The sequence below is a fragment of the Oratosquilla oratoria genome, chromosome 3, assembly GCF_046742065.1.
Source record: "Oratosquilla oratoria isolate Oo_2021 chromosome 3, ASM4674206v1, whole genome shotgun sequence".
Classification (NCBI taxonomy): domain Eukaryota; kingdom Metazoa; phylum Arthropoda; class Malacostraca; order Stomatopoda; family Squillidae; genus Oratosquilla; species Oratosquilla oratoria.
The window spans coordinates 36095965-36120968 of NC_134779.1; the positions used below are offsets into that span (position 1 = coordinate 36095965).

General features: G+C 40.6%; 2 protein-coding genes across 3 annotated transcripts in view; one reads left to right on the forward strand and one right to left on the reverse strand.

The window, feature by feature from the left end:
* On the forward strand, positions 1-18968 carry LOC143021463 (uncharacterized). Its single transcript, XM_076178997.1, has 6 exons — positions 1-165; positions 2880-3015; positions 3308-3402; positions 13134-13365; positions 14588-14757; positions 15111-18968. Exons 1-6 carry the CDS (start codon positions 25-27, stop codon positions 15258-15260), a joined length of 924 nt encoding a protein of 307 aa, XP_076035112.1. The 5' UTR covers positions 1-24; the 3' UTR covers positions 15261-18968.
* Pus10 (Pseudouridine synthase 10) overlaps positions 18151-25004 on the reverse strand; it is a 17171-nt gene continuing 10317 nt past the window's right edge. For both annotated transcript variants that reach the window (XM_076178957.1, XM_076178967.1), the window contains exons 7-10: positions 23814-24003; positions 23397-23631; positions 22757-22882; positions 18151-22378 (exon numbers count right to left, since the gene is read on the reverse strand). In XM_076178957.1, coding sequence (XP_076035072.1) covers positions 22340-22378; positions 22757-22882; positions 23397-23631; positions 23814-24003 — 590 coding nt within the window. In that variant the 3' untranslated portion in view covers positions 18151-22339. The remainder of the gene's footprint in view (positions 22379-22756; positions 22883-23396; positions 23632-23813; positions 24004-25004) is intronic.

Genomic DNA, 25004 nt, shown 5'->3' on the forward strand with positions numbered 1-25004 from the left:
CAGATGTTGGTGACATAAACAAACATGGCGTTGTACGGGAAGGTTGTCTTCGTGTTCTCCGTAATAGTTGCTTGTGTAGCAATAGATTTAAATGAGGGACATCTAAAGGAGACGAAAACATGTGAAGAGAGCTGTAAGCAATCATCGACAGATACACCGAATGAAGTAAGGTTTTAGTATTTTAGTGTTAAGCAAATTCAACTGTATGGCCTTCACCAAGGGAAAGGTTTGTCGTCGTGGCAAAAACTAAATACACCTGTGAATGTCAATGTAGTAGAAATCTATATTGATGGATGATCAGTCAACCTTATGTGCATTAATTGTAGTTTACAAATAGGTTATGATAAATGTTTAAGGTGTTAACCATTCGTCCATGTTCGTAATTTTATTACGGGCGTCAGTTCTTTGTTGGGGCTAAATCATGATGATTCAAGGTAGTATGATACCTGTAAGGTTCCGTCGAAATTGCATATTTTCAGAGAAAATGATAAATTGGGATATTTTGAGCTTCAGTTCATACTCTTTTATACCTTTAACATATCTCAAAGTAGGAAAGATATAATTTATTTAGAAAAGAATACAAGATATAGGTACAATAACAATTAGTAATTGCTAACTATACAGGATTACAGGGCTCACAAAGAACTTCTAGGATTGAGGTAAAAAACAAGAAGTGGAAATCTTTCTCAAAAACATATCAGGGCAGGGCCATAGCCAGGAATTAAATTTTTTGGGGGCAGCCACTGTACTGTGTCTACACACACATGTAGTAATGTACTGTATATTGATATATATGATATATTTGATATGCCTGTAATGATAACTACAATTTCATATTTTATGTATATACATCATGTATTACAAATTCACCATAAACTTAGCTTATTCTTTTTTTATAAGTTTTCCATTGTAGTTTATTTATAATACTTTTGAGTAAAAATCAATTTTGGGGGACTAATTGGATTTTTGGGTGGGTTAAGACCCCCCTCATAATCTCCCTTTGGCTACAGCCCTGCATCAAGGATGGAACAATGTATGGCAAAAATGAATATGAAAAGATCATGAGGTCTAGTTTCAAAAAGATGGTTGGTAGGAGAGCAGAGATTTTGGACAAAAGAAAGAAAATAGCATAGGAGAACCAGAAAGGAGTGTATGTGAATTAGAATGAGGGAGAAAAAAAAAGACTGAAAATGGAGTAATGAAAATATAAACCCAAGATGTCCTACAGATTTGTAAATGGGAAGCTGAAGTACAAAGGAGGATTATTAAAGCTTAAGTGATAAGGAATGGTTGTCATACTTGTATTGTTGACAAAAATGCTGAGCATCTCAAAACAGCTGCCTATCGAGGACCCAAAATACAGCAGAGTTCCCCAAGGGACATCACTATCGCTAATTCTTTTTAAACTATTTTTCACAATTTTCTTACCCCAAATCTGGAGCACAACTCAAAAGTTGCCATATATGTAGATGACTAAACGGTACCAGTTCCTTTGTACAACTGCAAAATTGTAGCCATAACACTGGTAGAATCATGGCCAGTACAAAACATATAGAAGTTCTCATTGATGGTGTTCATCCCTAAAGACTACAATGTCCTAAAGATGCACATGGTGGTCAAATTAGTCAATTTTTCCAACTAGACCAAATCTCCAAAATGCGTGGCCTTACAACTGACACATGTATCACCTTCATACTCCACACAAAAGGCCTTAGAAAGAATGCAGGAAAGGAATTGAATGTAACATTGTTGCAGGGACCAGTTCTCAGCAGAAGAAGAAAAATGCACTTAACTATGCTTCCATAACATGATATCTAACAAGTAAGAAAACAATGACAACCAACAAATAATGGAAATCTAAGTCTTAAGAAAAATAATTGACTGCAGAAAAACATTGAGACATCCACTCTTAGAAAAAAATGCACAAAATATGCTTCCATAACATGATATCTAACAAGTAAGAAAACAATGACAACCAACAAATAATTGACTGCAGAAAAACATTGAGACATCCACTCTTAGAAATAAAAATACACCTCTAGAGCAGTTCATGAGAACGAAGGTTAATGGAATTGGTACCCTCAAGTGTCACTACCAGGAAATCCGCAACACAACTGGCTGGCAAGTCTATTTGAGATAGAAAATTGGACTTGTTTATGGTGTACAGAGTGTGGGAAAATTCTGTCACTAGTTTCGATATCATAGGAATATTTGCCAGTTGATAACTATCCTTATGTGAAAAGTCGAAAGGCTGGAAACGCAATGTTCTGCAGGAGTCCATAAACCCACCCCACATCACATAGCAAACACGAGAAAACAACCCTTGCAACATTCTTTGCAAATGTACTACAATCTGACCCTAAGGCCTTGCAACACTTCCATACAGAAACAAGTTCATATGCACACAGATTAGAGAACAAAACTCCTCAATAACCCTCCACTCTCTCCTCAATAAACTGACAGTTACTGTAATTTTCAAGACTCTCCCAAGAATCCAACCCAGCAGAGAAATCGCCCCCAAGACAAGCAGAAATTGCATTAGTATGCCGGTGTTCATCTCGGCACCCTACACTGGAACAGTGTCAATGCAAAACTAGCCAGGTGGCAAATGCCTTAGGTGCCACCTCTCCCACAACACTCACAGCACATTATACTATATTGTTCTTCACTTGGTCCTGTGAGCATTGCAAAATTTCTTCATTGTCTTGTGGACTGAGTTGGTGGTTGTGGCCACTTTTTAGGGCACTGCAATTTTCCCACTAGAGGAAATCAAGGCAGGGGATTGATGACTACATATTTTGATCAATGCTAATTCAATATCCCATTGATCATGAAAGAGAGAACAGATAGCATACCATGACTTTGTTGTTTATTTCCAGGGGAGTGAACTGACATCATGTGAACGTGGATGCCGCTTCTATAGGATTGCCCAGCATATTGCTTCTTCACGAAAAGATGAGAGTGTCGAGGATGTGGATTCTAAAACTTCACCTGTTATGACCATTTGCCATGACTGTTAGTATAGAATATTAGATTTTTACTGACCTTGGTTGTGTCATCCATAATACTTTTTTTTTTTTTTTTTTTTTTTTTTTTTTTTTTTTTTTTTTTTTTTTTTTTGTGTGTATTGATATTAAATATTAAGTTCCATGGGGGAACTAAGAGGATTATTAAAAGGGAAATATATGGGTGTGTAAGGGGTGGAGGGGTGCATACTTTGGCTACCTCCTATATGAGGTAGAATAAGCTTTTTAGTATATAGATTAAGTTTTTGTATTCATACAATTGATTAATATCTGAATTTCAGCATGTGTCAGTTCATACAATGAAACCTCATCAGCCACACAGGCTTGTAAGATGGGCTGCACTTTCCAAGAAGCTGATGCAAGCATCACTTCCAAGGTAGGAATTTAGAAGTTTTCGTCTAAATATAGATGAATAATATGGTATTGTATTTCATTGGCTATAACTATTACATCTACTCAGGGAAACAGTATTGCAGCAAAGAGATGAAGTTATAGAGGAAGTAAAGAAGATTTAAGAAGGTAGAATGGAAGGAGTAAAATTGAGGGGAAGATGATAGGTAGATGGGGTATATGGGATATTGAGTGCAAGAGGACTGTTCGTCAAACAGGGAAGAGAAAGACCAAGAGTTAGGATTGTTTTTGTTTACTGGGTTGTTCTTACATAACATAATGAAGGAGACTGCAAGAGACCATAGAGTCTACACTAGGCAGTTCCATGTTCATTATCACCTTTCATACCTATCCAAAAAGTTGTCTAATCTTTTCATAAAACAACTGATACTTTCACTGCTCACTACATGGTTACTAAGTATATTCCATTTGTTGACCACTTTATTGGTAAACCAATTCTTGCCTGTTTTCTTCCTAAATCTAAATTTGTCCAATTCAAATCCATTGCTGTGAGCCATGCCCTATTGTCTTAATATGATGACCTTGTTTGCATCACCCTTGTTAAAGCCTTTGATCCACTTGAAAACCTCTATTAGATCATCTTTCCAGAGTGTAATTAAGATGCCTAAGCCTGTCCTCATAAGGTAAATTTCTGAGCCCATATATCATTTTGGCCAATCTCCTCTACTGATTCTAGTGAATTGATGTCCATTCTATAGTACAGAGACCAAAACTGCACTGCATAGTCAAGGATAGGCCTAACTTATGCCAGAGAGAGCTTGATAACTATCTCTCCACTTTTACTTGTAACCATCTTAGCAATGAAATCTAATGCTCTTCTAGTTCTATTCCTGGCGTTAATGTACTGTTTCCTGGATTTAAGGTTAGGACTCGTTAGAACTCCCAAGTCTCTTTCGTACTCGGTTTTCTCTAAAGTGTTATTTAAGCTATACCTGTCTTCTTGGTTCTATAAACCTTCGTTTAACATGCTGCACTTTGTGATATTGAAGTCCATTAACCATTTCACCAACCATGCCTGCAGAATCTCGACATCTCCAGACCTAATTAGGCATGGCCCGTCACATGACTGTGCTGATGATATCCAGGCTGACAATGTATCTTACCTTGTCAAAGTCCTCTGGGTTGGTTTCATAAGGGACCAGTTATCCTAAATATTTTCTCAGTTAATCAAAATTGGCTTTCCTGAAGTCGGGTACTAGATCATTATTTATACTATTTAACTCTTCCCATATAATATTAAATCTTATTTCTCAATGATTGCTAGAGCCTAGGTTATCTCCCACTTTGACATTTCTCATTAGCTCCTCATATTTAGTGAATAGTAAGTCCAGAGTATTCTCTCCTCTTGTAGAATTTTTTGTTTCAGTTATGTAGTTCTTATGCTGGGGTGTTATTGTTAGATCATTTGCGTAAGAGAACATTGGTATTAATTTCTAGTTTTGGTGTTGGGAGATTGCATATGAAGATACTGAATAGCATAGGTGGTTTGGTCACATTATTAGAACGGATGCATGTAGATATGTATGTAGAGGATGTATGAATCAGAAGTCCAAGGGAAATATGTGTGGATAATGTGAATGAACCCACAAGTGGTGTAGCTGCTCAATAGATTTGCTTCTTAAGGAATAGTTCAAAGATTCCTTACACTTTGAATTTTATGGTATTGAGGGGATGGGGGGGGTCGCCGATTTAATGAAGCGGCCTTGCTGTGGGTGTGCTGTGTCTTACGACACTACTTCTGACCCTGGGCAGTGGACAAGATACAGGGATAACCAGTCATCCAGGAGGTGCCAAGATAAGAGGGTAGAGGGGAGTGGAGTATGTAGGGGATGGAATGAGTGGGAGTGGTTTCTATGCCTTTGTCTTTTGGCTACCTCCCTTGTAAGGGAGAAAAAGCCTTTGGTATTTGTATGTATGACATTTTGTAAAGGGGAAGAAGCTCTTGGTATATGTATGTATGCATGAAATTAATATTCTCTTTTTGGCTCCAGGTGAATATAGTGTCTAGATATATTTGCAATGGTTGACAGTCCTCCTCATTCTTCACTATTCTCATCTTTTCATCTGCAAACATGTTAGCATAGCTTAATGTACCTTCCATCATGTCATTAACATAGATAAGGAAGGTTATAGGTGCTAGCACAGTGTATTTATGCCTTTGACTTTGGCTGCCTCCCTTGTAAGGGGGAAAAAGCCCTTGGTATATGTATGTAGTATACAGGAAAGTAGCAATTATCATTGGGTCTCGCCTACTCACCAGTTTATCATACCTAGCCAATTCATGTGCAGTTCCAACTTCGTCTATATCCTCAATTTCCAATTATATTTAGATTTAAATATATAAATTTTTCCAGCTTGGGCTATATCATCTAAGGTAATCCAAATATTTATGCATCTATATGGAAAATGTATTTTTTTTTTTTACATCCTTTAGATGTATTTACCTAATAGTATTTGGCTACCTCCCTTGTAAGGGGGGGGAAGCCTTTGGTATATGTATGTATGTATAAAGGAAAGGAGCAAGATTTGTTGGGTCCTGTCAATGAGTATTGCTCCTTTCCTGTATACAATTAGGTAAATACATCTAAAAGATGTGAAGAAATACATTTTACATATAGATGTATAAATACTCTGATTAGCTTAGATGATATAGCCCAAGCGGGAAAAATCTATATATTCAAATCTAAATATGAGGATTAGAAATCAATGATATAGATTAAGTTGGAACTGCACATGAATTGGCTAGGTATGATAGATTGGAAAGTAGATGGGACCTAGTGAGCATTGCTACTTTACTGTATACAACATATGTACATACATATATCAAAGGCTTGTGATGTATGAGGTGGAATGGGTGGGGGGGTGGGGGTGAGGTATGTGTCAGGAAAATTTGACACAGCACGAAGGGATTTCTCCCCGTCTTCTCCTTTTCTGCATGAGGGGATGGAAAGGGGGGTCGCCAATTTAGTGAAGTGGTCTTGCTGTGGATGTGTTGTGTCTTGCGACACTGCTTCTGACCAAGGGCAATGGACAAGATGCAGGGATGACCCATCATCCAGGAGGTAGAGGGTGGAGGGGAGTGGAGTGTATTAGGGATGGAATGGGTGGGAATGGTTTTTATGCCTTTGTTTTTTGGCTACCTCCCTTGTAAGGGGGGAAAAAGCCTTTGGTATATGTACAAGGGAGGTAGCCAAATATAAGTAGTTAGGTGAACTAGTTGTTTGTGGATGACAATGTGCTTGTGGCAGAGTCTGAGGATAGACTGAATCAATTAGTAACTGAGATTGAGAGGGTGTGTGAGAGGAGAAAGCTAAAAGCAAATGTAGGCATAAGTAAGGGGATGACTAACATGTGCAAGAAGTGATGAGGATGGTGAGTTGTTGGCAAGTTTAAAGGGGAGAGGCTGAATGGAGTGGATTGCTTAAAGTATTTGCAATTACATGTGGCAGTGAATGGAGGAGTGGAGGTGGAGTTGCAGTATGTCATAAGGAAGGAAAAGGAGTTCACTCCAATGTTGCTTTGAGTTTTCTCAACTAGATACCTGCAGCCCCACGGCATCTGGCAGTGGTCCTCAAAACCTCCCATAGATCTCTCAGGGAAGAAACCTTGGACTCATGTCTGGATTGTACTGGTGTGGGACTGTCCCTGTCTCTAGCTTAAAGTAGTAGGAGTGGAGCAGTCACTGGTTTTCAGCTCTCCATATGTTTTAAAGTTGAGGAAATACAGATTGATTTAGGGAGGTGTGGCATGCACATATGCTTGCACACATGACTTGATGGCGCAGTAACAAGCTATATAAATCGTTAGTTCGTCCACATTTGGAATATGCTGTTTCCGTATGGTCACCGAATCTCATTAAAGACATTGACAGATTGGAAAGAGTACAACGGCGAGCCACAAAACTGATTCCAAATATCAAAAATAAATCATACGAAAATCGACTAAAACATATGAATCTGTTTTCTCTAAAAAAGCGTAGACTCAGAGGTGACTTGATACAGGCCTTTAAAATTCTAAAGGGAATTGACAACATCAAAAGTGACCAAATTTTTACATTGAATGAGAATCAGACAAGAAACAATGGTCTCAAACTGTCCGGAAATAGATTCAATTTGGAAGTAGGTAGAAACAACTTTGGCAACTGTGTAGTTAATGAATGGAATAAACTTCCTGCACAGGTAGTGCAATGTAGTTCAGTTCGAAGCTTTAAGAATCATTTAGATAAATACCTAAGTAAGATGCTGTAATGATTATAATTTATCTTATATTATTTGTTTTTGTTTTGTTATCATTTGTCTGTCTGATTTTTATTTATTATTAGTTATATGTCAATTTATTATTATTTACTATTTACCTCTTTGTTTATTATTTAATTATACCTATGCATTTATTTATGTATTTTATTTGTTATTTACATTATCATAGTTTTTATTTATTATTTTATCATTAATATGATTTTTTTTCGCATCCGACCTAGATATGGATCAAAAGGTCTCCTGTCGGCATGCTTCGCCTTTGTAATCCTTTGTAATCCTTTGTTTCTGGCTGCCACTATGGCAGTCCGGGTTCAAATCCCACCCAGGGCTGAATTAATTTCAGTCGCTGCACTGTGAGTCATTACTCCAGCTCTCGTGGGTGGGGAGTTGGGGGTGTATGTGTGTATGTAAGGTCACAGCATTATCCATAGATCAGTCATATATGAGCTCTGAGCTCTCTTCCGGGAGGGAAATAGCTATTGATCATGAGTCCAACACACAACCCTCCCTCTCCATCCCCTCATACAGAAAAGGAGATGGGGAGAATCCCTTCAGGCTGCATAAATTTATTTCTCATACATACTCTCTCACCCCCCCCCCATCCCCCACCCACTCCCCCTCATGCGTCACAGCATCATCCATATACAACCTTTCTCCATTCACCCCTATCTTCTGTCTTCTCCTGTCCTTCTTCAACAGACATTCCTCTCTTTCCCAATGCCTGTTTTACCCCATCCATCCATCTTATCCTAGGTCACTCCCTCATGTTCACTCCTTCCACCTCTGCCTTCCACACCTCTTTTACTAATCTTTCTTCACTCATTCTTTCCATGTATCCAAACCATCCTAATACTCTTTCATCAACCATATTCCCCAACTCCCTCTCCACCCCTGTTCTCCTCACCTCATTTCTCATTCTCTCTAGCCTAATAACCCCATCATACTTTTCAGTCATTTCATCTCAAACACATTGAAACTCCTTCTCTCTTCCTCTCTTATGCTCCATGTTTCTGCCCCATACAGTGATGTCAGCACAATCACTCCTTCATACAATCTCCTCTTAGCATCCATTCCCAAATGTCTATTTCTCATTACATTTTTTAATCTCCCAAGGCATTTACTCAATTCTCTCTTTCGCTCCTCCCTTTCCTGCCACATTCACACAAAAGTATCTAAAACTATCCACTTCCTCCAGTCTCTCTCCCTTAATACTCATTTCCAGTATGCTGCCACTCTCTCCCCATGTACATCTCATCACCTTACATTTACCCACATTTATCTTCAACTTCCTTCTTTTGCACACCTTCCCAAACTTTGTCACTAACTTCCTCAGTCCCTCCTCTGATCCTGCTACAAGTGCAGTGTCATCAGCAAACAACAACTGGTTTATTTCCCACTTTTCTCCATTTTCTTTAACCATCTCCAAGCCCCAACCCACTACCCTTACATTCACCTCTTGCACCACCCCATCTATGTATAAATCGAACAGCTAGGGTGACATAACACATCCTTGACGAAGTCCCACCTTTACATCAAACCACTCACTCTCTCCATTTCTAATACTAACACATGCTTTACTACATACATATATGTACCAAGGCTTTTCCCCCTTACAAGAGAGGTAGCCAAAAAGAAAAAGGCATAAAATCATTCCCACCCATTTCATCCCTGAAATACACTCCACTCCCCTCCACCCTCCCTCTTATCCTAGCACCTCCTGGATGACTCATCCCTGCACCTTGTCCACTGCCCTGGTCAGAAGCAGTGTCGCAAGACACAGCTCATCCACAGCAAGGCCGCTTCATTAAATTGGCAACCCCCCCTCTCTGTCCCCCCATGCACAAAAGGAGATGGGGAGAAATCCCTTTGGGCTGTGTCAAATTTTGCTCACACATACTACCTCACCCCCCATCCCCCACCCATTCCACCTCATGCATCACAACATCATCCATATACAACCATTCTTCATTCACCCCTGTCTTCTGTCCTCTCCCGTCCTTCCTCAACAGACATTCCCCTCTTCCCCAAAGCCCCCTTCACCCCATCCATCTCATCCTAGGATGTCCCTTGATGTTCACTCCCTCCACATCTGCCTTCCATACCTCTTTTACTAGTCTTTCTTCACTCATTCTTTCCATGTGTCCAAACCATCCTAATACTCTTTCATCAACCCTGTCTCCCAACTCCCTTTCCACCCCTGTTCTCCTCCTCACCTCCTCATTTTTCACTCTGTCTAGCCTAGTAACCCCCATCATACTCTCAGACACCTCATCTCTAACACATTGAAACTCCTTCTCTCTTCCTCTCTTATGTTCCATGTTTCTGCCCCATACAGTGCTGTTGGCACAATCACTCCTTCATATAGTCTCCTCTTAGCATCCATTCCCAAATGCCTATTCCTCATTACACTTTTTAATCCACCAAGGCATTTCCTCGCTTCGCTCAATCTACATTCTACCTCCAACTCCACTCCACCTTTTCCTGCCACATTTGCACCCAAGTATCTAAAAATATCCACTTCCTCCAGTCGCTCTCCCTTAATGCTCACTTCCAGTCTGCTGCCACTTTCACCCCTTGTACATCTCGTCACCTTACTTTTACCCACATTTATCTTCAGATTTCTTCTTTCACACACTCTCCCAAACTCTGTCACCAACTTCCTCAATCCCTCCTCCGATCCTGCCACAAGCACAGTGTCGTCCACAAACAACAACTGGATCACCTATCACTTTTCTCCATTTTCTTTAACCATCTCCAAGATAAGGAGGTGCCAAGATAAGAAGGAGCGTGGAGGGGAGTGGAATATATAGGAAATGGAATGGGTGGGAGTGGTTTCTATGCCTTTTTCTTTGTGGCTACCCCCCATGTAGGGGGAAAAAACCTTTGGTATATGTATGTATGTATCTCCAATCCCTGACCCACCACCCTTGGATTTACCTCTCACACCACCCCATCCATGTACAAGTTGAATAGCCAGGGCGACATAACGCATCCCTGACGAAGTCCCACCTTTACCTCGAACCACTCTCTCTCCATTTCTAATCCTGACACATGCTCTATTACTCTCGTAAAAACTCTTGACAGCTCCTAGAAGCTTTCTTCCTATCCCATATATCTGCAAAACCTCCCACAGTGCCTTCCTGTCTACCCTGTCATAAGCCTTTTCCAGATCCATAAATGCCCAAAAAATATTTTTCCCCTTTCCTATAGTTTTCTCACATCTGTCTTACCACAAAAATCTAATCTACACAACCTCTACCTGTCCTAAATCCACACTGTTCCTCACCAATTACTCCCTCTGTACCTCTCCTAATCCTCTCAATCAAGATCCTCCCATAAGCCTTCCCAACTACACTTAAGCTAATCCCTCTGAAACTACTACACTCACACTTGTCCCCTTTTCCCTTGTAAAGTGGAACTATACAGGCACTCCTCCAGTCCTCCAGCACTCTACCCTCTCTCCAACAAACATTAGATAACCTCACCAGCCAGTCCACCATCACTGTACCTCCTTTTTTTAGACATTCTGCATGGCATCCATCCAGACCAGGTGCCTTACCTGCTTTCATCATCTTAACAACTGCCTTCACTTCATCCTTCCTTATTTCTCCTCCATTTTCCTCACCCGTCCCGGTCATTTTCTTAGCATTTCCCACTGCAACTAGGAGATTATATAAAGGAGTGACTGTGTCATTGTCATTGTATGGAGCTGAGACTTGGAATTTAAGAGTCGGAGGAGAAATTTAAATGTATTTTAGATGAAATGTCTGAGAAGTATGGTAGGGGTTACAAGGTTGGGTAGAATGAGAAATGAGGAGGTGAGAAGGAGAGCAGGGGGTGGAAAAGGAGATGGCAGATAGGGCTGATGAAAGATTATTGGGAGAGTTTGGATGCATGGAAAGAATGATGAAAGATTAGTAAAAGATGTGTGGGTGGCAGGGGTGGAGGGAGTGAAATTGAGGGGATGACTGAGGACGAGATGGATGGATGGGGTGAAGGGGGCATTGAGAAAGAGGAATGTCTGTTGAGCAAGGAAGGGAGAAGGCAGGAGATAGGGATGAGTGGATAGTGACAGTGTATAGTTATGCATGGAAGAGAGGGATGGGGTATGGGGTGCTTATGTGCGAATGATATTTTGACACAGCCCAAAAGGATTTCTCCCCATCCTATCTTCTGCATGAGGGAATGGAGAGGAGGGGTTGCTGATTAAGTGTAGCAGCTGTGCCATGGATGTACTGTGTCATGTTACATTGCTTCTGATCCAGGGCAGTGGGTGGGATACAGTGATGACCCATCATCCAAGAGGAGCGAAGATGAAAGGAGGAAAGGGTGGTGGGTGGGAGTAGATACATGCCTTTGACTTGGCTACCTCCCTTATAAGGGGGAAAAAGCTCTTGGTTTAGAGATGATAGACCAGCATTTGTGGTCCTGTAAGAAAGATGTCGGAGTAGATTGTCAACCCTGTCACTCATCTTCAAGCCCTCTCAGCTTTCTCACTTCTTTGGGGCTGACATCTGTTTTGCAGAAGACTGGGCCAAATATCTTACTTAATCTGTATTTCTTCCCCCTTGAAGCACAAAGAGAGCAGACAACTGCCCTCTTCTTTCTATTACTTTAACTGGTGGCAAAGAAACAGCCCTGTAATGATAAATCACAGAAATCAGTCCAAATATGACTGAAGGGAGCATACGCATGTTAAAATGTGGCATAGAGGCATGACACACTTGTTTAGATCATTTCCAAAACTTTTCTCACTTTTCTCTACCGGGGCATTTGTACCTTTCATCAACTTATTCTCGCTTTTACCCACATTATCCTCAGTCCTTCTGTTCAATTACACATACCTCTTCATCCACTTGCCACTCCTAAACTCAAAAATTCATCTTTCCTTTTCAGATTAGTTTCATTCAGTGCTAACATGTCCATCTTTCTTCTCACAAACATTGCCAGTTTCTTCCTTTATGCTCTTTACAGTGAATGAATCAAGTGTAAAATTTGTTGAGAGAAATTCACTAGTGACAGCAACATTAATTTGATAATTTTTGACAGTCAAATGTAGGATTTGAACCCACTGTTTTTGGTCATCATAAGATTACCTTCACAGAGCCTTTACCCTCTCCGCCACAGAGACAATAAAAGCCTTGTAACCTGGAATCTATCTGATTCCTGAGGATAGGAAAGATCACTAATCTGCGACTTCAGTTCCTGTTTTACACAAGGCCCAAGCCCATTGGTGGCAGGGGGTAAAGATCGGAACAAAGGCTAAAGGCTCTGTGAAGGTAATGTTATGGGTGACCAAAAGCAGTGGGTTCAAATCCTACATGCGACTGACATAAAAATTATCACATACACATGTACTTATACCAAAAGCCTTTTCCTCCTTGCAAGGGAGGTAAAACTTAATGATTACTTATAATTACTTATTGTTTATTACCCCCAGGATACGGAACAACCATCATTCCACATACTCGTTCCACTGATGCAAGTGCGGCAGATCTCATCCCGTGTGACGGGCATTTTCCACATCATCAAGTCCTCTATAGTGACTTTCTTCATGAGTGATAATCAGGAAGTGGTGGCCATTGAGTCTGACCCAGAGGTGCTGATTGAGATTCGACCTGACCAGTTGGAGGAAGAAACTCCTCGTGATGCTTTAGCTCGCATGGGTGAAAGTATGTGATGTCTGTTTATGTACTTTTTCTTTTCAAATGATATTCAAAGCGGCTAGTTTGGTGTAGGAATAGTTTCGCCTTGTTGGCAGAAGAGACTAGCAAACTGTCAATGATAATGTCTGTGTGAAGAATCACTGTAGAGAATTATATTTCTTAGAGGGTCTCTTGTACAGGTCTTTTTTTTATGTTCAAAGAGCGGCAAGACTAGTACATAGGAAATTAACTATTTACATGAGAATCAGAGTTCTGGGTGATGTTAGTAGTATGTTTGTCTATATACCAGTAGGGTTCTTCCCCCCAATAAGGAAGGTTGCCAACCAAGCATACAACTGCCCTCCACCCATCCCACTCCCACCTTGTACAAATGTTATGATTGTAAGAATGAATGGAGGGAGGTTGTGAATAGGTGAAAGAATGTTGCAACTTGAAGGAATGTTTTCCTCTGCTATGTGAATTGTTTTGAATGGATGGGGAATGGGTTGCCATGTGATGAAGTAGTGGAAGTAAACCAGCTCTGGCCGTCAGGCCTTGCTGCACAAGTGCTGTGCCTCACTGCATTGCCTCATCCTTAGTAGTGTGATGGGAGACAGGGATGACCTTTCTCCCATGAAGAGTTAAGATAGGAAGGACAATAGATGGATTTTTTGGGTGTAGATGTGTGTAGGGTGAGTATAATTTTTTAAGATCCTGCCTCCCCTCCAAAATGGGATTTATTTATTTACTTATTCATTTTTGGGGGGAGTGATAATAAGGAAGACAAATGTGTGCTGGATTGGAGTGGTATGGGTGAAGGATGTTTGTATGCCATGACTATAACCCCCCACCCCCCCTTGTAGGGGTGAATAGGCCTTTCGGTACATACATATACCAAAGGCTTTTACCCCTTTACAAGGGAGGTAGGGCCTTTTGGTAGGTGTATATGTCACTAGGGAGGTAATGTGTTGCAATTTTCTCGTAGTTAAAGTAGGGAGGAATGAAAGGCATGCATGAAATGAGGACGAAAAAGGCGAGTGGTTTTCTCATTCGTGCCTAGCTACGTACCATTGCAGGAAATAGCATTATAGGTTGGGAAAGATAATTAAAATAATGTGAGGTAACCTGTAGGTCATAATATATTTTTACTGAATAACATAAAGCTATTGTCTTGTGTATGCATTGTGTATTTATCTAAATCCCTGGGCTTGTACACAGGTAGTGAGCTCTTTGCTTTTTTCTTATACAGAAATGGCAGAGGAAGGTCCTCAGGTGAGATCCACCATTGTGCAGAGCTTCTCAGAACAGCTGGGTATCCCTCCGTATCTCCTCCTGATCTCCGTCCTGGCACTTCTGCTCTTTATGTTGTATGTCCTCTTCGGCATGTGTACCATCTCGCCCAAGAAGAAATCACTTAAGGTAAGCTACTATTGTTTGTTTTCTTCTTTTATTCTGCTCAGAAAGTAGGCATTTACTGTTGTACTGTCACCATGTAATGAAGCGATGGGGATAAACCAGCTTCAGTTGTCAGGCCATGGTATAGAGGTGCTGTGTCTTGCTGCATTGCTTCTGACCCAAGCAATGGGCATGGGACAGGGACAGAGTTATGATGAAAGGGACTAGACATGGGTGAAAGGTTAATGTATGCCTTGGGCCATCCTCCCAGGAGCCTTTTGATATATTTATGTATGTACACTGGTCACATGGATGTACATTGCTCTCATATACGTACAATGTTTATCATAGAAAAGTGACACTTTTTATGTTCACAGAATGGTCTGAGTATCCAAAGTGACCACATGCCAGTACCTGTTAAACTTGTGCGCACCGAGGACCTCACGAAACTCACCCTCACAGAAGAAGAAGATCCACAAGCACCACCTCTGCCCTCCAAGGTTAAACTTCCTGACTCGGTGATATAGATGATTTGGAGAAGATAGACCATCTTGCTTTTGGAAGGGGTAATAATGTATCTGATAAGGGGTTTGGTAAATAAAATTGGCTCATTTAGGACACGTCTAAAATAAAAATTGAGTTTAAGGATTGTTCATAATTTTGAAATGTGTATGTGCGGTATATGATAAAGTGCCTAAGAAAAAGGTATGGAGTTAATTTTTCAAAGATCTGATAGAAGTCATGATAAATCTTGAATCTGTAGCTTTTGGATGAAAATTCAAATTTTATTAAATCTGTCGTTTCATTTTAGACGGGGATAAAGGATTGTGGGTGTTTCCCTGTTGGTGTCTGATCCCATTTGAACTTAAAGAATTATATTTTTTATAGAAAGGAAAGGACATTGTAGATTTCGTGTCTTAGGAATCCATTATTGTTAAGTACTGGGGGTTGCATTTTTTATTTATGCCTGAATTCACTTTCTCTACTCCCTCCCTTCATTGGTTTTCAGTTCCAAGATTGTTTGGTGTTATTTGAGAAAAATATATATTTAATGAAGGTTTTGGTTTCTCATAGTGTGTGTAGTGAAGAATATATTTAGTCATATAGCATTTTGATTATATATAGATATATGTATCCTGTAATGGTGAAATTTAGTCATGTTTTCAGAGTATTTATTGTTTTGATCAAATATTTTAGTTTTTCTTCCAGGTATATATGTAACTTCAACTTTGTAATGGTTAGGGTAGGGTCAGATAGGGTAAAAGAGTGTTAAGATGGTTTGGGCATGTGGAAAGAATGGATGAGGAAAGACTAGCAAAAGGAGTTTGGAGTGCAGGAGTAGGTGGAATGAACTTTGTAGGAAGACCGAGATTACTGTTGATGGATGGGGTAAAGGGGGGTATTGACATAAGATTAATGTCTGTTGAGCAAGGAGGAGAGAATGCAGAAGATAAAGAGTGAATGGAGAGTGGTTGTAAATGCATGAAGAAATGATGTAGCCTAAAACTATGACCTTGCTTGTCTGCTCCATTTTTTTTATTTGAGTGGATGTGGAGAGCGGGGTTCACCATCAAACAGTGGGGGTAAACTGGCTCAACTGTTGGTAGTTGCTGTGGAAGCACAGTGTCTTGCTGCATTGCTTTAGACCCAAGTAGTGTGACAAGGGATAAGAGATGACCCTTGATCTCCAAGATGCTAAGAAAGAAGTGATGTGTGTGTGTGATTACCTACATTCTTGGATCATGTGTTGGACATAATTATGATCAACAACTATTACCCACCTTGATAAGAATTCAGAGCTCATGTCTGGCTCAGTCTATGGGCAATGTTGTCACTATACACACCTACCCAACTCCTTGCCCACCAGAGTTGGAGTGCCACCTCATAGTGAAGTGATGCTGAAATTATCAGACCTGTGCGTGTGTGTGTGTTTGTGTGTATTTTTTCTTTGGAGTGGATAAGGAAAATGGATTGCCATACAATGAAGTGGAGGTAGACCTGATCTCGCTGTTAGGCCCAGCCTCACTGCATTGCTTTTGATCCAAGTAATGTATTTTACCATATTGCAGTATACCTAGGTCTCCAACACTCGCCAACAGCCACCTGTGCTGACATTTGATCCCAGGAGATAAACCCATTCCAGGAATTGGCCCAGGACATAAAATGCCACCAATTCCAGAAGTGGGTTTATGTCGTGGGTCCAAACATCAACAAGTGGTTGGCGAGTGTTGCATTAAGAGACCTTAGGTGTATACAGGAAAGGACACTTGTAGGGTCCTGTCTTTTATTCTTGATTTATTATACTTAGTTTTATATTCATTAATAGTTACGGCTTGGGCTAAATCATCTAGGCTATTCCAAGAGTTGATGCATCAGTACAGAAAATTTTTTCTTCGTGTGTGACAGGGACAAGACTACATTTCACTCCCAAGGTACCGCAAATACTATATATTACACACACAGTATATTCTCAGTTGACTTAAGCAACCATTAAAAAAGATAATGGGTTGAAGAAAAAAATCTCGCAAAACTTGGCACAATTGTGTCGTGACTTGTTCCACCACTTGCACACTGTGCACCACATTTCCCACCCATGTTTTTCTGCATGTAAACAAATTGCTCCATTGTTGTTCATATTTTTGTGTTCACATGAATATATACAGGAGAACTGACATAAAGGAAAGATTGATAAAGGATGAAAATCTTAACCATGTTGAAATAGAACAAAGAGGAATTTTTCGTGCTTGGTGTATTTCTTTGCTCGTGTGTAGAGCTCCATTTAAGTGTGAACAGTGGCATTTTCATTTTACTGCCAATTTTTTTTGTTTTTGCCAAGGATGATTGTCAATATTAGGATAAAAAGAGGTTTGCATGTTTTAGAAACTATACCTATGCATAAAAGTCCACATTTGTTGTAATGGTTTTATACACTGTTCTTAAATACAACTTTGTAACAAATGTTCCTGTTGATGCAATCCCATGTTGACGTAAATGCAGAGTTAAATAGATATTGGTATAAGTATACAGCTATGGATATGTACAAAAGTGTAGCAAAATCGTGCTTTATTTTGGTGTAACAATATTGACAGTTATTGAGGCATATGTAACATTTGTATAATTATACTTTCTTCTACATCAGTAGTGATATGTTGTACATTTTACATGTGGGGTCTTGCCATTCATTCATTACCTAAAACACATTTTTCATCTGTGATTAACATGAAATGTTTTCTTCAAAATTCCTTCAGCAAGAGGAGATACTTTTGTTTTGATACAGACCAGATGATTTTATTCAACTGCAGGGGAAGTCCCGGACTAAAAGGACTCGGCAAGAGGCCATCAGTCTGGGGTCTACCCCTCAGATGAACAAAACAGCATTGTGTTCAGAACATAATAAATTATGTCACTGCTGATGAGATTAAAAAAAAAAAAAATGGTGTTAAAATGCACGTTGAGAATTGTGATCAAACACTTGTTGAAGGTTAAGCATACAAGGAGACATGACTGGTCTGAGACTCTGAGGCACGTCTTTATGGAGTTTGTACGTACCGTTTGGAGGAATTAAATTTGTCGTTCATTGTATTACATTACAGCCTTTTCCCAGTAAGATCGTTACTTTTTAAACCTCTCCTGAAGTGGGTAAGAGCGAAATGGTTTAGTGTTTCATATTTCAGTGACTAAATTAATCCACAAGAGAGAACCCTTCAATGAAGAAGACAATCGGAGCACCCACAGAACTTGTTGGGACAAGTTGATTGAACCTCTTTTAGAGTGCTTTGGATGCTACACAAGATCTACCTCTGAGAGACTGTGGGGATTGGCAATGGCATGTGAGCAAAGCATTGTGTGCCCTGGTGAATGCCTCCAATTGTTGACAATTGTAGAGCTGGGCGTGTTCCTTGGTGTCCTGACTGACACTTGTGTAATCAGGACACTGAGGGACACACCTAGGAATGTGCCCAGCTCTGGATGATTATATGGTGAAAAACAACCAGAGAAAACTTGTGTTGATAACATGAATTCCATTGTTAAACAATATGGGTACAACTCCTGTAAAAAAAAAAAATGGGAACTTGCCATTTCAGACATTGAAATTCCTCAGATGGTACTGAGCATGGCTCTGGCTCGAGGACTTGTGTGTTGAAAGTCTAAAAACATTTTATTTCAATGTTTTGTAAGATTTCTTTATCCAAGTATGCAAAAAATACCTTTAATAAAGTTGTTAAGAAACACCACTGATTGTATTCATGTACATTCCCTTTTAAGGGTGGAGAAGCCTTTTGGTATTTGTTTATAGATTCATATGATGCATGTGTCGAGCACAATCTTCCTTTTGTACAGTCTCTACATTTATCCCCAGATACCTACTGTATTGGGTAGGGACTTGGAATTTAAAAGAGGAAGAAAGGAGTATGAGATGCAGTAAAGTGGCCCTACTGTGGATGTGCTGTGTTGTGTTGCATTACCTCTGATCTGGGCAATGGTCAGGAGATGGATGATTCTTCATCCATGAGGTGCTAAAACAAGGGAAACAGTGGGAATGGCTGCTGCTTGCTTTTTAAAGGGGAAGAGGCCCTTGGTTTATGGATAGAAAGAATGCAGTGTGCAATAAATATGGTGGATGTTAGAAGAATGGATAGAATGAAAACTGGAGTGAAGCATAGAGTTGGCGGAATACTGGGGTGGTGTGGGCATACAGAGAGAATGAGTGGAGAGGCTAGCAAAAAACGTGGATGAATTTCAAGGAAAGACCAAAAATAGGATGGATGGAAGGGGGTCAAGAGGGCCTTGAACACAAAGGGAATGTCTGTTTGAAATGAAATGATTTAAGAAGTATAGTTAGGGGAGTTAAAAGGATAGAGTAAGAAAGAAAATGGGGGTGGTAAGAGTTGGCAAATACCAGTGGGATGATTTGGGCATTTGAAAATGACGAGTGAAGAACATACATACATATTCCAAGGCTTTTTCCCCCTTACAAGGGAGGTAGCCAAAAAGGAAAAGGCATAAAATAATTCCCACCCATTCCATCCCTGAATACACTCCACACTCCCTCTCATCTTAGCACCTCCTGGATGACGGGTCATCCCTGCCCCTTGTCCACTGCCCTGGGTCAGAAGCAGTGTCGCAAGACACAGCACATCCACAGCAAGGCTACTTTATTAAATCGGCGACCCCCCCTCTCCGTCCCCCCATGCATATAAGGAGAAAACGGGGAGAAATCCCTTCGGGCTGCGTCAAATTTTGGTCACACATACTACCTCACCCCCCATTCCACCTCATGCATCACAACAACATCCATATACAACCATTCTCCATTCACCCCTGTCTTCTGTCCTCTCCCGTCCTTCCTTAACAGACATTCCCCTCTTCCCCAAAGCCCTCTTCACCCCATCCATCCACCTCATCCTAGGACATCCCCTCATGTTCACTCCCTCCACATCTGCCTTCCATACCTCTTTTACTAGTCTTTCTTCACTCATTCTTTCCACATGTCCAAACCATCCTAATACTCTTTCATCAACCCTATCTCCCAACTCCCTCCCACCCCCGTTCTTCTCCTCACCTCCTCACTCTATCTAGCCTAGTAACCCCCATCATACTTCTCAGACACCTCATCTCTAACACATTCAAACTCCTTCTCTCTTATGTTCCATGTTTCTGCCCCATACAGTGCTGTTGGCACAATCACTCCTTCATACAGTCTCTTAGCATCCATTCCCAAATGTCTATTCCTCGTTACACACTTCAATCCTCCAAGGCATTTACTCGCTTCTCTCAATCTACATTCTACCTCCACCTTTTCCTGCCACATTTGCACCCAAGTATCTAAAACTATCCACTTCCTCCAGTCGCTCTCCCTTAATGCTGGAGGGCAGTGATGGATGAAATGAACTTGAGGGGAAGGCCAAAAGTAAGTTGAAAGGGGCCTTGTGTATGAGGAGAATACCTGTCAAGCAGGGAAGGGAGAGGGTGAGATAAATGTGAGTGTAGAATAGTTGTCAATTGATGATAAATTAATGTAGCCTGAAGGGATTTCTTTGAGTCTGTTCTGTAATTTTTGTAGTGGATGCAGGGGAAGGGTAGTCATGTAATAAAACTAGGTCAACCAAATTCATCTGTGGAAGTGCTGTGCCATGCTGCATTGTTCCTGACCTGGACAATGGGCTAAAATACAAAGTAAAACAAATGGGTATAGAATAGATGGATGCCTTGGCTGGCCACCTCCTGTATAAGGAAGAAAAAGATTTTTGGCATAAGACGTGTATTCTTCTCTATATACCCGTCATCCAGGAGGTGCCAAGATAAGAGGGTAGAGGGGAGTGGAGTATGTATGATATGGAATGGGTGGGAGTGGTTTCTATGCCTTTGTCTTTTGGCTACCTCCTGTGTAAGGGGGAAAAAAGCCTTTGGTATATGTATATACCAAAAGCTTTTCCCCTTCTAAGGGAGGTAGCCAAGTCAAAGGCACATATCCACTCCCATCCGGCACCCTTTCCTCCCTCTCATCTTTGCTTCTCAAGGATGACGGATCATCCCTGTATCCAGCCCACTGCCCTGGGTCAGAAGCAATGTAGAAAGACATTCTTACAGGGAAAAAATTACCCAGTGTTTGAATGAATAAGTTCATATACAGAGGTGTCAAGGTATTTGGAAATGGATGCAAAAAGAAAGTTGCATGAAGGAGTGACTGAACCTGTAGTGATGTATGGATCAGAAACTTGGGATATGAAGAAGGCAGAGGAAGAGACAATGTTTTTGAGATAAAATGAAAAACAAGATAGGCGTTACAAGAATGAAGAGTGAGAAATGTGAAGACAAGGCAGAGAATGAGTTGTGGAATGGAGGTGTTGCACTGGGAAGAACAGAGTACTGAGGTGGTTCTGAGTATATGACAAAACTAGCTAAAGGTGTGTGGAAAGGAGATTTGGATGAAGTAAACTTGAGGGAAAGACTAAGATGGATGGATGGAGTGTAGGGGGGGCTTTGGATGCAGGAGGGATGTCTGTTGAGCTGGGTAGAGAGTGTAACATAAAGGAGTAAATGGATGTTATGGTCTTATCTGATTAATAATTTCCTTCATGTGGATGAGGAAGAGGGTCACCATGTGGTGAAGTGGTGAAGGTAAACCAGGTCCTGCTATGGAAGAGCTGTGTCATGCCAAGTTGATTTTGACCCGTGCATGTGATTCACCATGGTCTTGGATCATGTGTTGGACTTGTAATTGACAGCTACTTCCCTCCTGGAAGAGAGCTCAGAGCTCGTATATGACCGATCTATGAGTAAAGCTGTGACCTTGACACTCACATACGCCCACAAGAGTTGGAGTAATGACTTGCAGTGCAGTGATACCGAAATTATTTCAGTCCTGAGTGAGATTCGGACCTGGATCCCTGTGGCAACAACTGGGAGCTCTAACTACTGTGCCATCGAATGGTTGGGGTTGGGTGTACTTTCATCCCTTTGGTGCTACCCAGCCACCCTACTTATAAGGAGGAAAGGGCCTTTGGTCTATGTAAGGTACATGTTAAAATAATTTTTTAACATTTTGCATAGTCTTTTATTCTTCTTTAATACAAAAAAGGAAAACAATATACAAACAATGAAATTATCTGTTGCGAGCTGGTGGCCAGTCCAACTCAACATCCTGAAAAAACAAAAAGGATACATTTAAACAGTGGTAAAAACAATACATAAAACAGTGAGAAAAAAAAACTCATTATGATGCAGAACAAGAAGAAACAGAACTTGCATGTAGCAACACAACAAAAAATAAATGCAGTGGACTAAGAAATGAGCATTTGTACAATTCAGCTTAACGTCACAAACTCCCCCCCTGTCCGAAGGCTAGGATGGTGCCTCTTCCAGTGAACTTTGTAGCATGGAATTTAATGAACCATGCCCTTAATTCAACTTCCCCCAAGCAGGATTCAAATCATCATCATCTCGACCTTTGGCACAAATAACGATGCCATAACCTACTCGGGCAGTGAGCATTTGTATAATCATCTAATATTACACTCACCTCCACATCAAGAGCCACAATATCTACTTGTTGACCAAGTATACTTCCAAGGTTGGGGGTTGTGCGTCCTAAGTCTCCATGAACAAACTCCTTGATGTAAGTGCCAGCTTGAGTTGTCAGATGCAGCTGAAGTTACATTAATTAATCATTAGTATTCTTGACAAATTAATACAGTAGTGGTTATGTAATTCTCTTTTGAAATCAAGAATTACATTGTTCTTATTGAGGCTATATCATTTAACCATTTCCTTGACTGAAACCATTCATATGTGACTCTCTGACATCTATAGTAAGATAATATTAACCCTACACAGAGTGGAGATCATTTTAGCATGTGGATAAAATTGTCTAGATAAAAAAAAAAAAAAAAAAAAAAAAATTGTAACATTCTATTTACAAAGAGCTTTTCCCCCCTTATAAGGGAGTTAGTCAAATCAAAGGCATATACCTGCTCCCACCCATTCCATTCCCATCAACCACCCTTTCCCAACTCTCATCTTAGCTCCTCTTGGATGACGGGTCATCCCTGTATCCCACCCACTGCCCTGGGAAAGAAGTAATGTAGCAAGACACAGTACATCCACAGCAAGGCCACTTCATCAAGTTCTACAAAACACTTAAATTCTCGAGTTATACAAACCTTGAAGAAGTGATTATCTAAGGGAGATGTTGACAATTTGTATATGGCTCTGTTGCGTGTTGCCAAAGGCCGACGATGCAACACTCGTAAAGGTGTCTTTTGGTGCAGAGTGAGGCTTTTTATGTCCTTGAGTTGATCCAATAACTGAGAGTCATGGCCTTCAGGTATGATACACAAGGCACAGTAGCTTTTTGTTTTCTCCTCTTCTCCTTCTTTCAAGTTTGAAATATCACTCCTAAAATTTAAATAAAATCAGTACGACAAGAAGAAGAGAAGGGAATAAGAAAATCCCTTATATACTAAATTCTGTGACCTCTTATCATAAATTGATGTAAAAAGATTTAGTAACAACTATTACCAGTCTACATAAAAACTACATCGTAAAGATTCCTCCAAAAACATGTTCACCTTTCTTACTTGCTCACAATCTGTAGATCATTAACTTTAACTTCGTCTGTTGAGCTATTGATTTCATTCTGCAGTTTAGTCATTTCCGCCTCGGACAAATGGATGCGGTGGGGGTTTATCAACTCTATCACAAAAGGTCGGCCACGTCCTAGGCAACGCACATCGACGTCTTCCCGCCCAGAAGAAGAAAACTTTATGCCTAGACATTTTTGGAAAGAAGTTATATGAGATTATTTTCCTCATGTATAATTTTTATATCATACATTGTTCACATGCATTGGGACCAATGATGAGTATATGGATGTGGTGGACCTGCAAGATGGACAGGACAGCTGCCCGTTTCCAAAACCTGTCACCCTCCTTACTTCTATCAGAGGGCGGAGTCTTAAGGGCTGGACATTCAGTCTCTGGAGTAGGCACAAGATACAACAACTTCAACTGTATTTCTTACACTTTTTTACACATGGAGAGCTGACCACTGGTGAATGGTCCCCTTCCCCAACCACTTTCAGCTGATGACTTAGAAACAGTCCCACACTAATACAACACATACAACAATCCAAAATGGTCCCCTGCCACTTCCAGTGGAAACAGTCGCACACTAATACAACAGTCCAAAGTTTCTTCCAAGAGAAACCTGTGAGACAGCCTGAGGACGACTGCCAGCCACTGGGGTTGCAGGTTTTCCACTTATTGAAACTTAAGGTAACAATCAATTAATCTATTTCACAAGTATCCCTTTAAGCTTTCTTATCTATTCACAATTAAATCACATGGTGGCAGAGAGAATCATTTTCCAATGGTCCATTTTCATATCCCATCAACCTCCTCCTCACCTTTACTGGAAGTGCAGCCCTGTGGGGCTGACACATCGTGTCTGGACTGGGTCTAAGATCTCTGAAATTCAACTGAATTTCTTTCACAGTTTAACCTCTTCAATATGAGTCAAATTCTCACACAGGGGGTAGCCAAAAAGAAAAAGGCATAGAAACCACTCCCACCCATTCCATCCTTTACATATTCCACTCCCCTCCCTCCCTCTCATCTTGGCACCTCCTGCATCCTGTCCACTGCCCTGGGTCAGAAGCAGTCTTGCAAGACACAGCACATCCACAGCAAGGCCGCTTCATTAATTCGGCAACCCCCCCCCCCCCCAACGACTACAAAATAAATAAAATGAAGACAAAGACACCAGCATCC